We start from the raw sequence: 21,365 nt of genomic DNA on the forward strand, positions 1-21,365 counted from the left end.
CCTCTCTGGTCCATGACCACTAGGATTTCTTGTTTGCTGAGGCTGGTAGAGGGCAGAGAGCGGCCAATCTACATGACACCTACACACACACACACACACACACACACACACACACACACACCACACGACAGTTAAGGCCCATGACCTTATCATTCTTCCTAGGCACCAAGAGGATCATCAGAAAAGTCAGAAAAACAGAAACCTAAGACCACACACTGACATCCCCACCCTATTTAACTCATCCTCCTTACTATCCCAGAAGAAGCAGCCAACAACTCCTCATAGACAGTTAACCTGGTGTAGTGGAAAGTGTCCTGGCCTGGGAATCAAATCTGTTTCATTCATAGGTCTGCCATAAATTCACTATGTGAACTAGGCAAGTCACCGCTCCTCTCTATGCATCTGGAAATGACGAGATTAACACAGATGGCCTTTAACCCCTTTGCGGTTTTATCCTTCTGCAAATGCTAACTACAGCTTAACGATCACAGGTGAGCAGGACACAAGTACCTGGCAAGAATGCCAATTAAATGCCTAGTGGCAGGCACAGTGATGTTATTCCCATCTCCACCTCTTCACCTACAGTCAGGCAAGAGATAACTGGCCATCTCTGAAAGCGATAACAAGGGCAGGGGCGGGTGCCGTGGGGGAAGCCCAAAATTCGAGGTGAGCCTTCAGACTACAAATCCCAGCATACAGCACTGCAGCTATCAAAAGCATCCCTTCCTGGCGGGCAACTCTCTCATCCCCGAGTCCATCCCACCACACAATGCATAGCATGCACACGGAACTACAGCTCCCACAACCCACCAGATCCCTCGCGATTCTTGCTCCCAGGGTACAATGCGCTCTCGTTCGCCCTTTGGACCTCTTGCGCATTGCAAACTGGGAGTTGAAGTCCGCTATAGGCAGGTAGCTGGGCGTTGTCAGCGTTACTAACTCTTCGCTGTTGGCTTCCTCTGGAGCAGTTCTCAGGGACAGTGATCAAGAGAGGGTAGTAATGGGCCAGCGAAACTCTCCATGGTGTCATCATTACGCAAAGCAGGGATGCTGAGGCTAAAATTAACTGTCGGGAGAGGGAGGGTAGTGTGAACAGTAGCCATCCAACCCGATACCAAAAGAATAGTTTTCCGTCGCGATGGCTTTTTTCTCTTTACCAATATGGCGCCTAGTTCAGCCACACCTGACGCTGGGAACCAAACGATCCAGTACAATATCCCTAGGAGTACTGCTGTCACCGACAGCCTACCAGCTCCAGCCAACACCACACCTTGCTCCTTCCTGTTCTTGCCTGAGGATTCCAAGGACGTGGTAGCCTATATCCCATTACCAAAATGGCGAAAGTAGAAGCATTCTTGTTAGGGCCTGCAGGTGACAATACGCTTGCGCGGAAGGCGGCTGTGTTGTGGGGCGGGAGGGGAGCATTCTCAACACGCCTGCGCAGGAACAGAGTATTCTTGGTCTATACACAAACACCAATGGATGAAGAGCCCCCATGTTCCTGCGGCTGCGCTGTGACCCTTAGAAATTCTCCCAGGCGCCTGCGCGAGACCTCAGGTCCCGCCCTCTTATCTTAGTACGCTGGCGCAAGGCAGAAAGGCGGGGCTTCGGCACTCCAGACGAATGCCAGCGCGGCTGCGCGCTGGGGGGTACCCCCTGACTGCGGCTGCGCGGGAGCCCGGCCGCCGGCTGTCACTGCGGTTGCGCGCGACGAGCGGCGATCCCGGGGCGCCTGCGCGGGTGGCTTTGCGGGCGCTCGCGGTAAGTTTGCGCCAAGTGCGCGGCAGCCGGGACGCAGACGGCGGCGGCGGCGAGAGGCGGAGCCCGGGGACCACCCCCCATCACCCTCCCCGCAGTCACCTCACGTACCACAACCTCACCTAACCTCTCACCCCCCCTCGGGTCCCCCCAACCCCGGGATGGCAGCGCCCGCCAGCCTTCCCGGCCGGACCAGCGGTCGCCAGCGCCGGCTTTAGCCTGTGGGACTAGGCCCCGCCGAGGCCTGACCCCCGGAGCCGGGACCCATCGTGCAGCCAGCCGCCGGGCCGGGGCTGAGGGGCCGCTCCCCCCTCACGGCCCGTGGGGAGGACGCTGCCGTCCCGGGGACTGGGGGCCGGGGGGTGGGGGGGAGCCAGGGCGAGGAAGTCGGGACCCGTGTTGGGAAAAAAGAAGGGGGGCCGGGGTCAGGAGCGCCCCCTCCCCCCGCTTCCCCCCTCCCCCCGGGGTTGGGGGGGCCGGAGCAGAGAGCGCCCAGCCCGGGAGGTGGATGAATGTGGGAGAAAATGGAGACCAAGACGATCGTGTACGACTTGGACACGTCGGGGGGGCTGATGGAGGTAAGAGTGGCCCTCCTCATCCCCTTCCCCCAGCGCCGGGAGGGAACCTCCGCCCTCCGTCCTACAAAGCCGGTCCTGAGCTCACAGCGCAAAAGGGCCGGGGGAGGGGGGGCTCCTTCCTCACCCAGACCCTCCCTCCCGTCTTTGCAATTCGAGGGGCTGAGCTCAGCCTCCGAGGACATTTGCAGCAGTTTCACCTTCCCGCCGCCCTGGATTCGCTCTCCCGAGGCACCAACCCACTCCATGTCGTTGCACCGGCGGGCCTCCCCACCCCCTTCTTGTCGGCCCCTTTGTGCTTCCCCCAGCACGTCCGGGTACCGGGTTTCAGGCCTCTCCAGAGCCTGGCTTTGGAGTCCCCCGCTGTCCATACAAGGAAGTGGCGAGAAGGGAACCGCGCACCCTCTCCCCATCCCCCTACCCTGATCCTCCCCATTTGGAAGAAGCTGTTCTCCTTGTTGTGCTGCAGGAACGCTGTTAGGGTGGGCTCCCCCCGGTTCCGGGGGCTGAGAGGTTCTGGGAGCAGCTTGGATGGGAGGAAGAAGGACAAAAGGGGGGAGAGGGGTGGGTGACGGAGAAGCCTTGCAGGGGGGGCGACGGACCGCCCGGGAGCTCCGAGTGTGCACACACGCCGTTTGTATGTGTGTGCAGCAAATCCAAGCTCTGCTGGCTCCCCCCAAGACGGACGAGGCAGAAAAGCGGAGTCGTAAGCCCGAAAAAGAGCCCCGGAGAAGCGGCAGGGCCACCAACCACGACAGCTGCGATAGCTGCAAAGAAGGTGGGGATCTCCTGTGCTGTGACCACTGCCCGGCCGCCTTCCACCTCCAGTGCTGGTAAGGTCTGGGGACCCCTTTGGAGCTCCTTGGCGGACCCTTCTCGGCACATTCCTTCACCCGGCCTACCCCCCTGGCTGCCGAAATAACGGGCGCTTGCAGCCGCTAGCTGACTTTCTGCAGTGGCTGGGGCGAGCGCCTCCCCGCCCCCAGGTGTCTGCCGGGATCTGGCCGTTTGGGGGGGAGGAGCAGCAGTGGGTCCGGACCCCGAGGTGGGGGTTGGGACGAGTGAGGAGAGCCCCATCTGGGATTGGAAGGCTCTGGGTAGCCGGGATAGAGCCGGCAGGGCACGGCCGGCGGTGGCGGGGGAGGAAGGGGAGGAGCTCCGGGCCCTGTGCCGCTCGCCTGCCCGCGTGCCCGCCGCCCTCGGGCTCCTGCCGGGCTGGGCTCTCCTGCGGGCGGGTGCGCGGAGCCCTCGGCCGCCGGAGTTGGCCTGGTCCAGATGCGGGGGGCCGGGCACCCGTGCGCTCGCGGCTGTGGAAGAAATCATGGAGGGTGTCTCCCGAGTCCGCCTCTTCTCTGCTTCTCTGTTTACAATATGGCGACCTGCCTTTAAATTATATTTTTATTCTCAGCGCCATTTTGGCTGCATATATGATTTGCAAACGTCTCCCGGGGAACGGTGGGGGTAGAGGCTCGGAGTCCTTTCTGCAGAAGCTCCTCGGGGACCCGGGCTAGGATCTCGCCGCTTTGGTCCCCTTTCTCTGGCTCCGCTTGCCCCCTGTTGCCTCTCGGAGCTGCCTCCCTCTCTCCCTCCCCTCCCCGCGCTGCCGCCTCTTAGGAAATCGGGCCGGGTTAGACAATTAAAATTGCTCTTGGGCGCCGATTTCACTTCTCCGCTCCGGATCAGCGAGCCTTTCGCGGCAAAATTCTTAGCTGCCGGGGCAGGATTGTGTGCGGTTAGCTCCGCGAGGGCATTTTTAAGGAGCAGAGAGCTGGAAAGCTGTGCGCTTCCCTCCACCGCCCCCCCCCCTTACTGAACGCGAGAGGAGGGGAGAGACCCGAGAGAGAGGGAGGGACCTGGGTTGATCGCCCGCTGCGTGATCCTCCTCAGCAGCTCAGCCCAGAACAATCTGGGCAGGAAGAGTTTAAACTCCAGCTTCTGCCTGGAGAAACCATCTCTGCCCTCCACAAAAATCCCACATCTGCGCAGGGAACCCAGATTGTGTCGTGTTCTGACGGGTCTTGTTCTGTTGTTCAGCAACAGTTGACTGAAGCAGGCGTTTGTGAGAGCGGGAAAGAGGGGGCTTCTGTTGTTCCCACCCGTTTTTGATGTTGCCTTTTTTTTTTTAAGTCATCTGTTTAAAAAAGAAAAAGTGAGGTTTTCCTTAAGCTCTCTACACTGTTCCGTTCACATTCCGTCTCTCGGTTTGTGGACTAGTGCCTACTGTATATTTGTACTAATTGCAGGTTTTGGAACACTTATTAGACAGATGACTGATACTGGGCAAATTAAGTCTGTGGTCAGAAGTTATGTAGGAAGCTCCCATTACCATTCCCCAGATACTTTTGCCCAGGAGGGCACCCCATCTGGGCTTGTAATGTTGCAGGGACAAAAATGGTTATCCTGGAGGAAGCTTTGTTGCTGGTTTTAAATTTTTTATTAAGAAGTGACTAATACCAGCAGGAAGGGTCTGTGGTTTTTAGCCTTTGCTTCCTGTAAGGTGTAATCCACTTGGAGAAAATATCTCTGGTCAAGTTTCCCATGCTGTTCTTGAGCAAGGAAGAGATTTGTACCTGGATATGTTATGTTGCCTATCAGTTTTTTCCCTGTTGCTTACATTTTTTATTGTGTTTGTTTGATACATATACTCGGACTGAACTGTAGGCTTGATTTAAAGTGTGGGTGTTTCACCTCTAGGATGAAGCTAGGGTTAGTTAACCAAAAATGGTGACCTCCGTATTGAGAATTTTATAAGCTCATTTATTATCTTTAGCCTCCTGTGTTTAGTAAAGCTGAGATTGTTTATTAGAAACTTCAGGTGTGGAAAAAGTGTGCTGTTTTGCCTGAGTTTGGGCTTCAAACTCTAAAACCTAACCTCTGGATCATCTAATTAGATGAGTGTGAGTCTTGTCAAGTTGTAACAATTAACAGTTCCGACTTCTGCTAGGAGAGGGGGAGGTACTTGTAGCTGTTGGTGAGACTCAGACTTGCCCAGACTGTGCATTTCATTGAATACTTTTTTTTTTTCTTTCTTTTTTTAAGACCATGAATGGGAACTGGTAATCAAGAGATTTGAGAATCCTAGTAAGTGAGGCAGGGCTTGTTTTACATCTCCAGTTCCCTCTTTGAAGATGCCAGTACTGAAGGTACCATTGGCTTATCTGAGTTGTTATATAAATTACAAAACATTCTGGATATTGGTACAAAGGCAGGAAGCCTTCTTTCAAGTGTGCCTTATCCCACTTTCCTGCCTCCCATTCCACATTCTTTACAGCGCAAGTTAAGTACTTCATTACCATCTCTACCAGAGTAGTCAGGTCAAGCAGTTGACAGCCTCAGACAGTTTTGATTCCTGAGTGTGCTGGCTTTAATTCATGCCATTACTGATTACTTGTGCCATGTGGGAGTGCAATTAGGTGTGGCTGTATTTCTCTTGCTTCCCTTTTGAACTGGCTAAGACTGGATTACAGTTGACCCTTGAACAATGCTGGGGGCTTAGGGACACCGACCTCCATGCAGCCAAAAATTACATAACTTCGGATTCTTCAAAAACTTAACTACTAATAGCCTACAATTGACCAGAAGCTTTACCAGTAATATAAACAGTCAATTAACACATATTTTGCATGCACTGTATTATAACAACGTAAGCTAGAGAAAAGAAAATGTTAAGGAAATTACAAAGAGAACAGATACACTTAACAGTACCATGCTATAGAAAGTCCACATAGAAGAGGACCTGCAGTTCAAATGCATGTTTTCCAAGGGTCAGCTGTATTTAGATAAGCATAGAAATGATAATTTTCCTTATGTACAGAATGTACAAGAGTGAAGATGGAGGTTTTGCAAACCCTGTTGATAGTAATTGTAGTGCTGCTGCGGGTCTTCATTCAAAGTTCTCGAAGACAAGTCCTTTTTCAGCCTCTAGTGTTCCTTGCCAGCTTGCCTCACAGTGAACGAGATCTAATAAAATGTTCCAGAAGCGATTCTAGGCAAACTTTATCTCCTGGGCTTAGTGACATAGTCATAACCACAGGGGATTTTTCTAAGATAAACTACCGTAGGAAATGACTGGTCAGATAAACTGTTTAATTGTCTTGTCTTTTCTCAGGGGCCAGTGCTCTGTATGAGGAACCGTTCTCTTTTCCCAATTAGACTGGGAGCCCTATTTCTGGGTTCCCTGTAATGATCCTTCGGGTGAGGGAATGAATTGTCCTGTGCTCAGTGCCAAGACCTCGCTGAAGAATTAAACTTAAGGAGGTGATTTTTTTTTAAGTAATAGTGTAATCATTTTATCTAATTTTAACTGCTTTATCAGTTATTCAAAGTGGTAGTAGGGGTTACTAACTCTGCCCCAGGAGAACTGGAAAGAGATATGTTTTTAAGTGTTTTCTGGTGAACCTGACCCACCCCTATCACAATTGTCACGCCATTCGTTGAACTTTCTGCAAATACTGGTCTCTGTGGATTGGTCCCTAAAAATTGGTTTAAAAAAATTAGAGTAACTGGTGGAGCTCTGGTTGCCACTGACCCATCTTTCTGTTTGAAATGGTTTGAATTGTTCTCACGGATAAAGTGAACACCATAGGCCATCGCTAATGAGGCTGACTGGAAACTGGATGTTTTTCTTTGATTGCTCTCTCATGGCATTTTGCTCCACACGGACTGAGGGACCAAGACGGTCTGATTGAGAAGTGCATCTACCTCAGCAGACCTCAGCATGGTTGCTTCCCGTCAGACAGATTTCTGTAGCATTTGCCTCCGCATGTTATATTTGGAATTGTTGGCCGGCTTTCCTCTCTTTGGTGTTGGCAGCAAGATCCAAAATGAGGTTTTCGAAGAATGAGAGTAAAAAGGTCTCTGTGCACAGGCAAAACTAAGCTCAGCTTGGAGTTTTGCATATTTAATTTTCAGTGAGTCATAACAAGAAAGGTTTCACACACAGAGTAGAAAACTACGTTGCAGAAGATCTTTGCTATTTGAACTTTTCAGAAGGTGATTTTTTTCTGATTTTGTTGCGTTTAGCTCCTCATTCGAAAAGTATCAGGCTAGTGCTGAATTAAAATACATTTATTTTAACATTATCTTGTGAATCTGTTGTTTCTGACATTTTAAGTGCTTGGAAACCCGGCACTGAAGAACTGGAGGTGTGGCATCTGGACTTCCTCCCGTCACCCTGCCTCCTCAGTAGTGAAAGGATTCAACAATAAACAAACCTAATTTGGTTTTATGTGTATTCTGTTTATTTATTTTTGCATTTGCTGCATTGTGTTGGAATCTGGGTGTGTATTAATTGTTTTTAAATGTTCGACTCAAACAGGGAGGGTCCAGTAACATTCAGCTTTAGTTCAATTTCACCTGCATGTTTTGTAAGCTTAATGTGGGTCTCGGGCTAATTCTTGTGATAGGAGGGCTTTGTTTGGGTGATATAAGGATAATCGCCGTTTAAAAATAATAATAATATTTAGTATGAAATGTTGACTCAAAAATGGGTGTGACCTAGGTGGCTTTGGTTAAGAAAGGGAGCATCAGAAATTTTTTAAAGTGGAAGAGGAGGTAATGCTCCTCAAATGTAACAGGGTTTGTGTGACCATAGGCAAGTGCTTCATGGTACCATTATAGGAAATTTTTCATTTGGGGCCTGTCCCCAAATTAATTACCGTACTCAAGGTAGAATGCAGTTATAATCTCATCAGTTTCCTGCTGCTCCTTAAGGCTCTCAAAGTGCTTTACAGATGGGCTCCACTAAAATATTAGGACCGCTTTTGGCCTTTGTAAATGACTAGTGTATTTTTTACATGTGAAATCGTGTAAAAGACATATTTAGGTACTGTCTTCATTTATACCTGGAGATGGGATTCATGTTGATCTGTTTTAAATTCTTAAGTATGTCTCCAAGAGAATTTTTTTTAAGCCCAATCGTAAAATAGAGACAAATAAATTGTGTAATTTGAACTGAAAAGGCCAAATAGTCACTGCTCTGTGTTGAATGAGACACCGGTTTTTATTAAGCTCTGAGTGAAAGGACAAGTGATACTCAAAAGGGCTCAGTGAGTTTTCAAGGTTCACTCTTGTAGGATTTATCAGTACTTCATCCATTTTGTGGCTGAATACTATTCCATGGATGGATATACCGCATTTTTGTCTATCCATTTATCAGTTAATGGACATTTGGGGATTTTTTCTACTTTTTGCTATTGTGAGTAGTGATGCTATACACATTTGTGTGCAAGCTTGTGTGGACATCTGTTTTCATTTCTCTTGGTTGTATACCCAGGAATGGAATTGCTGGGTCACAGGGTAACTCATGTTTAACCTTTTTGTTTGTTTGTTTTTTAAGATTTTATTTACTTATTTATTTGAGAGACAGAGATAGCAAGAGAGAGCATGGGCGGGGGACAGAGGGAGAGGGAGAAGCAGACTTCCTGCTGAGCAGACACCACCCCCCAGGACCTGGGATCATGACTGGAGCTGAAGGCACATGCTTAACCAACTGAGCAACCCAGGCGCCCCCATGTTTAACCTTTGAAGACTGCCAAACTGTTTTCCAAAGTGGCTGCACCATTTTGCATCCTCACTGATACATGAGGGTTCCAATTTCTCCACATCCTTTCCAGTGCTTGTTATTATCTGTTTTTTTGATAAAAGCTATCCTATGGGCAGGAAGTGCTATAGTTTTGATTTGCATTTCCCTAATGGCTAATGATACCAAATATCTTTTCATATGCTTATTAGCCATTCGTATATTTTTTTGGACAAAAGTCTATTTTGATCCTTTGTCCAATTTTAATTGGGTTATTTGGTTTTTTATTACTGGGTTGTAAGAGTTCCTTATATATTCTAGATACCGAGTGTTTTGTCAGATACACGATTTGCAAGTATTTTCTTCCATTCTGTGGGTTCTTTTCACTCACCCTTTTTATTTTTTAAATTTTTTGAGTCTTATCTGGAAGAAAGGTAGTTGATTTAAGCACACTTTAATGTGCTATTTTTATCAATGTAATGACGGTGACTAAAAGTTTTCTTCTGTGAACTCCAGTCAGGATGTGTATCTCAGTAGAGCGAACCTCAAAGTGTGATTTGGTATATTTGTGTTTCAACTTTTCTGAGTGACCCTTCCTAGTAAAGAAGTCTAAGGCTGGAGGTTAACCCTAGAAAAACTATAAAAAATCCACCACCTGCCTTAAGGCAGGATGCCTACCAGGCACCCCCCAGCCACAATAGAAAATTTCTGTGTATAGAAATCTCTCATATTTGTGAGGCTCCTAGTTTAAGGAGGAAGATTTTCATTTTCTCAGTTTGGTAACAGCTTGGGGTGGAAGTAATTCCAGGTTAATTGAGCTATCACTTGAACTCAGTTAATAAGAACAAAAATTGGGGTGCCTGGGTGGCTCAGATGGTTAAGCGTCTGCCTTCGGCTCAGGTCATGATCCCAGGGTCCTGGGATCGAGTCCCACATCGGGCTCCCTGCTCCTTGGGAGCCTGCTTCTCCCTCTGCCTCTCTCTCTCTCTCTGTCTCTCATGAATAAATAAATAAAATTAAAAAAAAAATAAGAACAAAAATTGTTCGTACATTGTAGTGAACTCACCTGTTTATACGTATCTTTATGTAAACTCAGATAGCAATAAATAGGGAGACAATGCAGAGAATATTTGCCTGAAGGTTTTATGTACCTTATAAAAAGAAACCAGCTGTTTTGATGTCGTGTCCCCCCCCCCCCGCCCCAATAGGATTTTTGCTACCTAGGAATGCAGACATCCTGCTTCTTAACAGGAATGGGTACATCTTTTCTCCTACAAGTGATAGGGCAATAGAAAACAGATGAAGCTGAATGTTTGCTTTTGGTCATGCGGAAGAGTGTTGAAATCTATCTCAACCTTGTCGTCTCACCCCCAGCACATGCACAGTTCTTTGGGTGTATAGTTCAGCAGGCTGCCCTAGTAGAAGATCCTGGTTGGGGTTGTGATGGTTATATTATGATGATAATGCAGCAGAGGCTTCTGGAAATGCATTCCTATTTTAAGGTGCCAGAGTTTTAAGTCACCAGAGCAGGGCAGGGGGTTTGTTTTCCCACCTCTGCTGTGCTCGTTCTTTGACTTTAGAGTCCCCGGGGAGTACAGACATGGCCAGCTGCATTGCCATTCAATGAGTAACACTTATAAGAGCACCTCCGCATAATTCTAGCCTCCCAAGAGACTGGACAGGAGTACAGCTGTCCCCCTGCCAGTTTCCTGAAAGAGGAGGACATTGTATTCAGTGCAAGCCCTAGACCAAATTTCAGAAAGGCACTTTGGTATTGCGGATTTGTCACCATGCCCAGGACACATGCACAGGTCACTAGCTGACTGCTTTTCCCATGACTTGAGAGCAGTTAAGAAGAATAAGAAGGTGACTCCTTTTTTTGCCTGCCATTTATAGATGTCAGAGTCTTCATCCTTTAAGTCTAACATGATTTCGGAATCTAGGTTTCAGCAGATAAGAATAAAGATGAAGTTTTAGCACATTTGCATGGGAGGCAGAAGACACTGAAGGGTACGGTAGACACTGATAAAAGGAGAAATCATTGCTTTTGACCCATTAGCAAAAAAAAGAACTTGTCTACTATGTAGAGCTGTTGTTGAATTCACAGTAAGCAAATTCCAGGTACACCTTACAGATTGATGACATTTCAGGTAATATAAAACTTGACTCACTCATTCAAAAAACTACTTTGCCTTTTGCAACCATGTACTAAATGCTCACTAAAGTGCTTGAAAGCCACAGGCTGGCCCATTTCCTCTGCTCACTGCTGCGCAATACCTAGTGGTATTACAAATGAGAGACATGCAAAGATAAGCACTAGTTGGGGAACAGAACTGACGTCTGCTTCTACCAAGTGGGTGGTACCTTTGTTAACACAAACACACGGTCACTATTCCTTTCCCCCAATTACAAATTTGTTTCCTGTATGTTAATAGTGTTGGTATGTAGTCTTTGCCCTTCCCCTGTTTTCTGACAAACTACAGGATATATCTCCAGAAAATGTTTCCCAGTCTTGAAAGGACAAAAGACAGAGAGTGTAACAGCAGGGCGGGGACTCCATGCCTGAACTTAGCGTCCGTCTTTCCCACTGATCTGGGCGCTGTGTGAGGCTCTTTTTGAAATAAGCTTGAGTGAGCAAGAGAGGACTCTCCACAGGGTTTGAATTTAACCATAGCCCAAAGACAACACTTTACCACCAGGCCAGGCAAGGGTGAGGTAACCTCTCAGAATTACTAGCAAGCTTGAGTTTCAGGGTGGAACCCTGTTTATAGCAGCACAAATGCATTTGCCTACTTCTATCCAGCTGTGATCCTCAGACGGATGTTGAGTATTATTTTTCTCCTGTCTGCATTTGTGCAGAGAACAGAGGAGAGAAGCTAATGAAATGCATAGAACTCTTCAGTGATTGTAGATAAGTCTCCTCATTACAAAACTGGGCAATGAGGAGCTACTCTTGTTCTTTACACCAGCCCTGGGCTCCTGTGATGAGCCAGGAACTTTTTAATTCCCACGGTCACTGAACCATCAGATAGAGTTCTACTGATTCTTGGTTCTAGTGAAGCTCTGGAAACATTAGAGGGAAACTCTACAGGGAACTTTTTCAGTTGACAATTATCAATTATTGGTCAAAATGCATTATGAAAATTATACTCTGTTAATCTCATTAAATGTGTCTAAACCTACGCCTTTTCCTAGTTCTTTCTATACATAGATTGGCTATATTCAACTTTCCTTGATCTTGCTTGCCATTTTTTGAAAGAGCATCTAAAATGTAGGGAGAATTCTGTCACTGATTTTGGCCTCTTGTTAGATGTTGTTCTGCTTTATCTTTTTTGTTTTTGTTTTTTTATCCTTTATAGTCCTCATGGTTTTGCCTGGCTTAGACAACACTTAGCCATTCTAGCTTAACTGAATTCTTATAAGCCCTAATTCATGAGACATCTTTGACTGCAGGCTTCAGTTGGTTGGTGTTGAAGTAAGCGGGATGGTAAGAAAAGTATCTGCAGTTTATTTAAGTTATGGGAAAGAGCTTATGTCCAAGACTTGAATGCTTGCTGCATATAAGCTTTCCTCAAATCTTACCACTTGGGTGCACCCATTCAGGCCTTTAGGGTGATCGTTCTTTGGTTAGGAATCATCTGAGAGAAAAGTGGGCCAAAGGGAAAAAATTATGGTGCTCTGTCTCTGAGAAGTATGTTCACCTCCTAAATAGGTTACCGGGGTTATAACTGGAAGGCTTCAGAAGCCCAAGTCAGGGCCCTGGGTGGCTCAGTCGTTAAGCGTCTGCCTTTGGCTCAAGTCATGATCTCAGGGTCCTGGGATCGAGCTCCGCATCGGGCTCCCTGCTCCGCGGGAAGCCTGCTTCTCCCTCTCCCACTCTCCCAGCTTGTGTTCCTTCTCTTGCTGTGTCTCTCTCTGTCAAATAAATAAATAAAATTTAAAAAAAAAAAAAAAGAAGCCCAAGTCAGCCCTTAGCTGTGGCATCAAACCACGACAGCATAGTTTGACAGCATGCCAGGAGATTACTTCCATCATGGAGGGTAGGGGACTTTGAGGTTTATGAGTAAAATGGGGTTTATGAGTAAAAAAGGAGGGAATAGGCCCTATGCTGTTTTGGTGCAAATAATAGCATTATTCTGTATCTTTCCTTTTTTTAAGAAGACCCTGTCAGAAGAGGGTAAATGAAGCAGAAATCCTCCATAGGGAAAAGCAGCTGGGTCTTAAGGAGAAACCTGCTCTCTCTCTGTTTTAGTTGGATTTGAAATAAAGACGTTAGTGTTTTGTTTTGTTTTGTTTAAGATTTTATTCATTTATTTGGGGTGCCTGGGTGGCTCAGTCCTTAAGCGTCTGCCTTCGGCTCAGGTCGTGATCCCAGGGTCCTGGGATCAAGCCCTGCATCAGGCTCCCTGCTCAGCGGGAAGCCTGCTTCTCCCTCTCCCACTCCCCCTGCTTGTGTTCCCTCTCTCACTGTCTCTCTCTGTCAAATAAATAAATAAAATCTTAAAAAAATATATTTTATTCATTTATTTGAGAAAGAGCACGAGAGGGGGGAGGGTCAGAGGAAGAAGCAGACTCCCAGGACTCCAGGATCATGACCTGAGCTGAAGGCAGCTGCTTAACCGACTAAGCTTCCAGGCACCCCAAGACATTGTTAGTGTTTTTAGTTTTCCCAGCCTTTATAGAATTTTAGGTCCAGTATCTATAAGATATAAACTGATCCAGGGCGCCTGGGTGACTCAGTTGGTTAAGCGACTGCTTTCGGCTCAGGTCATGATCCTGGAGTCCCTGGATCGAGTCCCACATCGGGCTCCCTGCTCGGCAGGGAGCCTGCGTCTCCCTCTGACCCTCCCCCCTCTCATGTGCTCTCTCTCTCTCTCTCATTCTCTCTGTCTCAAATAAATAAATAAAATCTTTAAAAAAAAAAAAAAAGATATAAACTGATCCAGATTTCCTAAGCTGCGTATGCAAAAAAAAAATATGTCCTGGCTATTTCCTTGATTTGGCCATGGAACAGTACTCAATTTTCCATACCTCTGAGACTCCTCTGGAATACACAGTTACAGTTGTTGATTCTTCTTTACAAAGAAGAACATTCCCTAGGAACATCAGAAAGTGTCTGTTGAGGCCAGAATGTTGACTCTTCCAAAACAGGTGGGCTCCAACGTCTATCATGAGGTGAATGAATGAAGCCCATTTTTAAAATGTTTGCAGCCAGCTCATTTGCCATCGTGGAGAAGCCAAGATTGTCAGAATAGCCAAACTGATGATAGATAAGGCCCTGTGGCACCGAGTCTCAGCTTGTTAGAGAAGTTAGAGGCAAACACCTGATATAACTGTTGGTGCTCTACCCTCCCACCCTTTTGCTGCACCAACTTATAATCCTGTTCTCCTGTTCTCCAGGTGTCCTTCACTGGGAGGATGCCACAAGCCAGCTCTACATAGAAGGCAATGAAGTTAGGGGGCACAGTCAGCTAGTTTGAAAGGATTGTATGCCTGTGGAAGTGACGCAACTAGCTAAGTTTCTCAATGGGGCATTTGTAATGGCCTGGCACTTCATTGGTCTCCTTGTTAACACTGCTCCTGAGACTTTGCATGAAAAAGCCAGCAGTCCTTGTACTTTTTATGTACTTTGTGGCACTAGCTGTATTCGAGTCAGTAGCTGGGATGAAGGAGGATAGGAATTAAGGTTCAGGGACCCCATAAACTTTCTGCTTTCATCTCCAGTATCTTTCATTATGGCCATCTTCCCAGCCTTGGAAAGGTAGGCCATCCTTGAAAATAAAAACTGATGCCCATACAAGTGTCTAGAGGAAGCTGGCTATTACGCTGACATTTAAATTTCATTAAATTTTGTTTCTTCAAAACATAAACCATTAAATTGGGGTATATTAATACAGCTTTTAAGCTTTAAAAGATATTTTTTAATTAAATTTTACCCGGCACCTCCTAACTTGTCTAGAACAGAAGCTGGTTTTGGTTAATAAAAGGCTTGTTTTCTGTGCTCATAGGTTCCTTTGTAGATCAAGATGGCTGCCAGGAGGCGGAGATGTGACGGTGGTCCTGTCAGTGATCACCTTCCCTCCCATTTTGGCTATAGTACCAACAGAGTTCCTCAGCTGGCCAAGGTCTGAGGGAGGATAGGCCTGTTCTGAGCATGTATTGTCTTTTGCAGTCTTACACAATGTCGTTAAATATAATTGCAGGATTTTTATCTGGTAGTGGACCTCAGATGGATGGATAAGACCCATGAACTGTGAAATTAAAAATCAAAACTGCTCAGTGCTATTGTTTGCTGGCTGAACACCCCCCACCCACCCAAAAAAGGGAGGAGACATCCAGATGCAGGGAGGGGGCAGTGAAATCTTTCTTAGTCTGATATTTTAACTGAAACTACCATATATGGCTAGAGAGCTTCTGATTCTTGGAGAATGATGGGTTCTGACAGGAGGGACCCTAGCAGTTCACACGACTGACCTCTTTTAGAAGAGAACCCGAGTGGAATGCTGTTGGTATATTGTGTACAGATACGCTGTCGGCATAGTGTTCCTGTTCGGTCTTTGTATTAAATAGAATATTTTGTCAGTCTAGGAAGAGAAAATAAAATGAATTCTTTCTTAAATATTTTCATCCATTTTGCTTCCTTTTGTCCTAAGACACACACCAAAGCTTTTAATTTGGTTAAGTGATATTTCCATGTCTCCCCAGCTGCCTTTGGCTCAAGTTTTAAAATGTCAGTGACACTTAGCTGGGTAGACAGTTGCGAGCCATACATCGGTAACCTAACATATTTTTAAAAAATAAGTCCAGAGCCCAACACCATTTTTTTTCCCAACACCATTTTTATCTGCATGTTGTAATGCAAAAAAATAGGTCTCTGAAATCAAAGGCAGTCTTTCTGCTTCCCTGTCTCCCTCTCCCTCCACCTCTCCCCTCCTCCCTTTGTTCTCTTGTTCCCCTCCCCCTTCTCCCTTCCAGTTCCATACTGAAAAACTGCTTGCACTGGATGGATAATTAACGCAGAGCTATGGAGCAACAGGTCCCACTGGTGGCGACTAAATCTGAAGTAAATGTTAATGCAGTGCAGGCTCACGTGTATTAATAGGTGAGGGAGATGAGTGAGGTGAGACTCCGATCAGCCACGCTGGTGTATGACTTGAAATAGATCCTCTTAATTAGAGAGCCAAGAACCATGACAACTAACATCTTCCACCTACAGTGGTGGGCTGCAGCCTCATTAGTGAATGAAAGAGGCATTCTAAATTAAAACTGGACTTCATCCTTTGGCTGTGAGTTGGGATCATCTGGCTTTGGGCTTTGAATCTTTGACGTGGAGAGGTCTGTCAACGCAGGCATTACAGTTAGCCAAGGGGGGCGGTGTGTGTATAGTTTTCTCTTCCATGACTCCAGAAATAGACCAATCTAGACACCCTTGTCAGCTATAGAGTCGAGTCATTTGGATTTGCTTATGGGAGTCTAGATGCTTAGTGCTGCGGCAGAGGTTGGCTTTAGGAGTTTTAGTTTTGAAAAATTAATGCCAGGGCACCTGGGTGGCTGAGTCAGTTAAGTCATTCCCCATTCTCCCAAAGAGAATTAAAAAGAAAAAATCGTTGGGATGCCTGGCTGGCTCAATCAATAGAGCATTCAACTCTTGATCTCAGGGTTGTGAGTTCCAGCCCCATGTAGGGTTTAGAGATTACTTAAAAATAAAATCTTTAGGGATGCCTGGGTGGCTCAATCAGTTAAGTGACTGACTTGATTTCAGCTCAGGTTGTGATCTCAGGGTCATGAGATCAAGCCCCACATCGGGCTCCACACTCAGCACAGGGTCTGCTTGAGATTCTCTCTCTCCCTCTGGCTCCTCACTCCCACACACACACTCTCCCTCTCTCTCTAAAATAAATCAGTCTTGGGGCACCTGGGTGGTTCAGTCGTTAAGCGTCTGCCTTCGGCTCAGGTCATGATCCCAGGGTCCTGGGATCAAGCCCTGCATCGGGCTCCCTGCTCAGCAGGAAACCTGCTTCTGCCTCTATCGCCGTGTCTCTCTCTGTCAAATAAATAAAATCTTTCTTTAAAAAAATTAATGCCTTTGACCAGTTTTCTAATTGATTTGTGTACAGGTGTTACTGTTAATGGTTTATAGGCTCTGTCAGGCTTCACAGAGAGCCACACCGAATTCTGAGGTTCATATCTTTCAGTTGTACAATCTCTGAGGATTTAGAGCGCTATTGTTACGAACTATTTTATAGCTAACAATGTCTTTAAGATCAGGTAGTGGTTAAGAAGCAAGTTAGAAAGCCGTGAATAGTCCCTTTCTGGCCAGGAATTGCAGGCCAGGGCTTTTTAACAAATGATCTGAGAGGAAACATCCACAGCAGTGAAGATGGATGGATATTCTGCAGAAGCTCTGTCCTCACTGGTACTCTAAAGAGCTACCAGTTTTCCAAGACAAGCCAGTTCACGTACATTCCAGGACTCACCTTCCTTTCTAGGACTTGGACAGTTCTCAGAAGGAATCTAAAGGTTCATATACTAGTGGGTTCTAGATGGACATAAAACACCCATTCTCAGGAAAATGTCCCCACTCCCAGAACTTTCCTTCTTTCATGTAGTTTTGTTTTGTTTTGTTTTTTAAGATTTTATTTATTTACTTGACAGAGACACAGCGAGAGAGGGAAGTGGGAGAGGGAGAAGCAGGCTTCCCGCTGAGCAGGGACCCCGACGAGGGGCTCGATCCCAGGACCCTGAGATCGTGACCTGAGCCGAAGGCAGATGCTTAATGACTGAGCCACCCAGGCGCCCCTGTAATTTTTCAACATACAGAAATACACTTGCTTCCAAAACTGTAGTTTCTCCGGAACCCCTCGAGATCCTTAACTTCACTGTCTTTAAAGGATCACTAACTGAATTACCATTTGCTGCATAGTTCTGAATTATGGAAAGAGTAGGGAAGAGGCCACTGTCACCTTCAGGTACCAAGTAACCAAGCTTCTAGGGCTCTTCACTGAGCCCAGCATCCATGCACAGTTGAGTCTTATCTAGGTCTTTATGGTCGGTTCAGTTTGTAGTTGATTGTATGTGGTCTCATTGTCATCTGTCCTTTCCATGTCTTCTAGCCTATGATCCCTGAGAACAAAGACCTTGTCTGAAATCTCACCAGTTAGCACATTGCCTAGCATAAAATAATTGTTCATTAAATTCTTGAGTGGATGAATGACTTTGATCCTCTCTCCCCAAAGGCTGTTTCTTGGTGGGGTAGATCATAACTTGTCTGCTTTGTGTCTTTCCTCCAGTGTGGTACCTCTACTATGGCACTGGTTAGTTAGTAAGCAGTGGGAACTCAATAAATATTGACTGACGTAGAAGAAATGTTCAGCCTTGAGGTTCAGGAAGATACTTCGATGGATGTTCCACTGTGTCCCCCAGAAATAAGAGAACTACCAAAGGTTTTTTACAAACAGCTAGGACTCCAGACTTGAAAGAGCCAGGAAACTGTTTTGGGTTCTAATTCTGCAACTTCACTGGTTCTTTGGCTTTAGATAAGTCCGTGTTCTCACCTGTATGATGGGAGTAAGAATTCTTACAGTGTGCTGGTGAAGATCAAATAAGAGCATCTGTGAAAACACTTATGAACTGTAATACAGTATGTAGATGTAAGATGAGATTATCGCTCTGCTATTTCTAGGCTTTAGTGATTAGGAAGCATGTTGATGTCTCTACAAGCAGCACTGGCTCATGGTAGCGTCCTCATGGTTTTCACTGCTGAGCAGCGGAAACTCTGATAGAGCATTTCCAACATTACCTGCCTTTTAACTTTTAATGATTTCCTTTTATAGAGACTGGGCCTCAGCACCTTGTCTTCATTGTTATATAAGGATAAGAGGGAGCTGAGACAAAGCCTTGTTTTTCTTTTTTCTCTTTTAAATATTTTATTTATTTATTTGACAGAGAGAGACACAGCAAGAGAGGGAACACAAGCAGAGGGAGTGGGAGAGGGAGAAGCAGGCTTCCCGCGGAGCAGGGAGCCCGATGAGGGGCTCGATCCCAGGACCCTGAGATCATGACCTGAGCTGAAAGCAGACGCTTAATGACTGAGCCACCCAGGGACCCTAAAGCCTCGTTTTTCTTGACAGACATAACATGATTTAAAGACTCTGGCATGCATATAATTGTTTCAAAGTTGCACACTAAACTTAAGGGAACACCATTCTTATGGGAGAAAGAGCTTTGAGATGGGAAAGTCTTCAGGATGTGTATGAGTGTCCTGAGGCTGCAGAATCTCCTTTCTTCCTGGAATCCTTTCCCTATTAGCAATATTTCTGATATAGAACAAAACTAGTCTGTTTGTAAAACAGCCTCTTTCCGAATTCATTCCTGAGCCTGTTTCTCCAACGACAGTCTATCTTTCTTGGATCCATTTCATGAATCCTTTTGCTCTAGATATTTGAGTTGAAAGAAACTGCCTTCTAAATGTCTTGAAAGGAATTGCTATGGGCAAAGAGGAAACATCGAGAAAGCTTTATGATGGACAGTTCCTGTATTCCTGCTGTACCTGTGCTGATCATTTTCTAGAATCATAGACTTTCCTTCCCTGTCCATCCTATCTTATATATATTACTGCCTTCTCAAAATACCACATTTTCAAGTTTATTTCAAGATGCACATTCTGGGGCGCCTGGGTGGCTCAGTCGTTAAGCGTCTGCCTTCGGCTCAGGTCATGATCCCAGGGTCCTGGGATCGAGTCCCACATCGGGCTCCCTGCTCGGCAGGAAGCCTGCTTCCCCCTCTCCCGCTCCCCCTGCTTGTGTTCCTGCTCTCGTTATCTCTCTCTCTGTCAAATAAATAAATAAAATCTTAAAAAAAAAAAAAGGCACATTCTGTCTCTGAGAAAGCAGCAAAATCTCAACAAGGCCTCACTCTTTTAAATGTTCTGTGCTCATCCTGGAGACAATACTCTGACTTTCCTGTGCTATTCCCTAAACTCATAGCCCTCATCACACACTTTAGGGCAAACAAGAAGAGCCTGTGGCCGTAATCTAGAATTCTGAGAAATGAGTGTTCTTAAACTTGGTATTCCTAAAAGTGACCCTTTAGAAACCAACCAGGAGCTACTTTTAAGAACCTCTTAATAAAAATTTTAAGCATTTGACCCATGTGTTCAGAAAAAGAAATGAGAAATCAAATTGTTTAAGGAAGATTTAAATGAGTCAGGTGCGGTGGTTCAATGTGAAGTTCAGGTTTGCAAGTGTGGGCTTTGACTCTCATGTCTTATTGTTTTGTGACTTAGAAAACAAATTATTTCATATGTGATTTAACCACCAAAACAAGTGCCTGCCCAACTGCATTGCTTTGCCTCACGTCTTTGGAGGGGTACATTCACTTCCTAGAAGCCCATTTAAAAGGTGTCCCTCAGTTCTTTAAAGCTTTATTGAGTACCTAGTATGTGCCAAGCATCTTGCAGGGCATGGAGATACAAAGATAAGGCATAGAGAAAGGGCTTTGGGTACGTAATAATCGGAGTACAATGTGGCACAGAAGTGCTATAGGGAATCAGGGGCTGCCAGAGAAGGCTTCCTGGAGGCGAGACCTGGCTTGAGCCCCAAAACATAAAGAGTCCACCAGGTGAAGGAATGAGGGAAGGACCAGCATTTGCGGTTGTAGGTGGCAGCTCCAGAATGAACAGTGGAGGAAGGGTATGGACTATGTGGGGAGCCATCAGGATAATGAAGCTGGAAAAAGATGTAGGATTCTGGCCACAGGGGTCATAACTTAACAATACTGAGGAGCTTAAACTTTATCCTGTAATAAAGGATAGGGTAGGGGTGATACTGAAGAGCTTTTTAATTAGGAGGGTGATATGGTCAGAATTGTGTCTTAAATAACTCATTCTGCCAGCAGGGGTTGGAGCTAGATAGAGGGAAGCGTGAAGGATGGCCAGGAGGCCATTTACATCTTGGTAAAAGATCCAAGCTCAAACCACCTTGCCTTGCCCTTCTCTGCTTTATATGTTTGGTGGAGAGTATCTTGGTACAAAGCCAAGTGGGCAGATGAAAAGAAATGATGAAAAACAGAATCAGAAGTGACAGCCTTTTCAGGGTTAATTTTAATATGACAGCTGCTGAAGCTAGCAGAGTCTGTAGGCCTTTGCAGATTACATGCATGCATTTCATTAGTTTGGATGTGGCCTATGCAAAAATCCATTGGAGAGAAGTGGGGAAGACTTGACAGGTGACATTCATCTGTGGTCCTCTAGGATTTGAAGACCTGTCACAACAGGCCAGTGTGCTCCAGTTTTCTGCTTCCTAGTAAGGATCTCCTAAGATTCCACCAAGGAAACAGGGAGGAAAGGAAGCAAGGACCTGTAAGGGCTTAGTGGACATCCCAACATGTATACTCAGGGCTCCAAGAAAGCATGGCAAAGCAGGAGCTAGGATAATTTGCCAAGCCAGGTGCTCTTTTAGATAGAAATAGTAGACCAATGTAATATTAAGCCCTGGGACTTCAGGAAGAGTCCT

General features: G+C 46.0%; 1 protein-coding gene across 3 annotated transcripts in view; it reads left to right on the top strand.

The window, feature by feature from the left end:
• The first annotated feature begins 2,137 nt into the window (after positions 1 to 2,137).
• The window catches only part of PHF12 (PHD finger protein 12), a 40,753-nt gene continuing 21,525 nt past the window's right edge, over positions 2,138 to 21,365 (top strand). For all 3 annotated transcript variants that reach the window (XM_021704583.1, XM_044921942.1, XM_021704584.1), the window contains exons 1-2: positions 2,138 to 2,336; positions 2,985 to 3,166. In XM_021704583.1, coding sequence (XP_021560258.1) covers positions 2,271 to 2,336; positions 2,985 to 3,166 — 248 coding nt within the window. In that variant the 5' untranslated portion in view covers positions 2,138 to 2,270. The remainder of the gene's footprint in view (positions 2,337 to 2,984; positions 3,167 to 21,365) is intronic.

The sequence above is a fragment of the Neomonachus schauinslandi genome, chromosome 15 (assembly GCF_002201575.2).
Source record: "Neomonachus schauinslandi chromosome 15, ASM220157v2, whole genome shotgun sequence".
In the NCBI taxonomy this organism is placed as follows: Eukaryota; Metazoa; Chordata; class Mammalia; order Carnivora; family Phocidae; genus Neomonachus; species Neomonachus schauinslandi.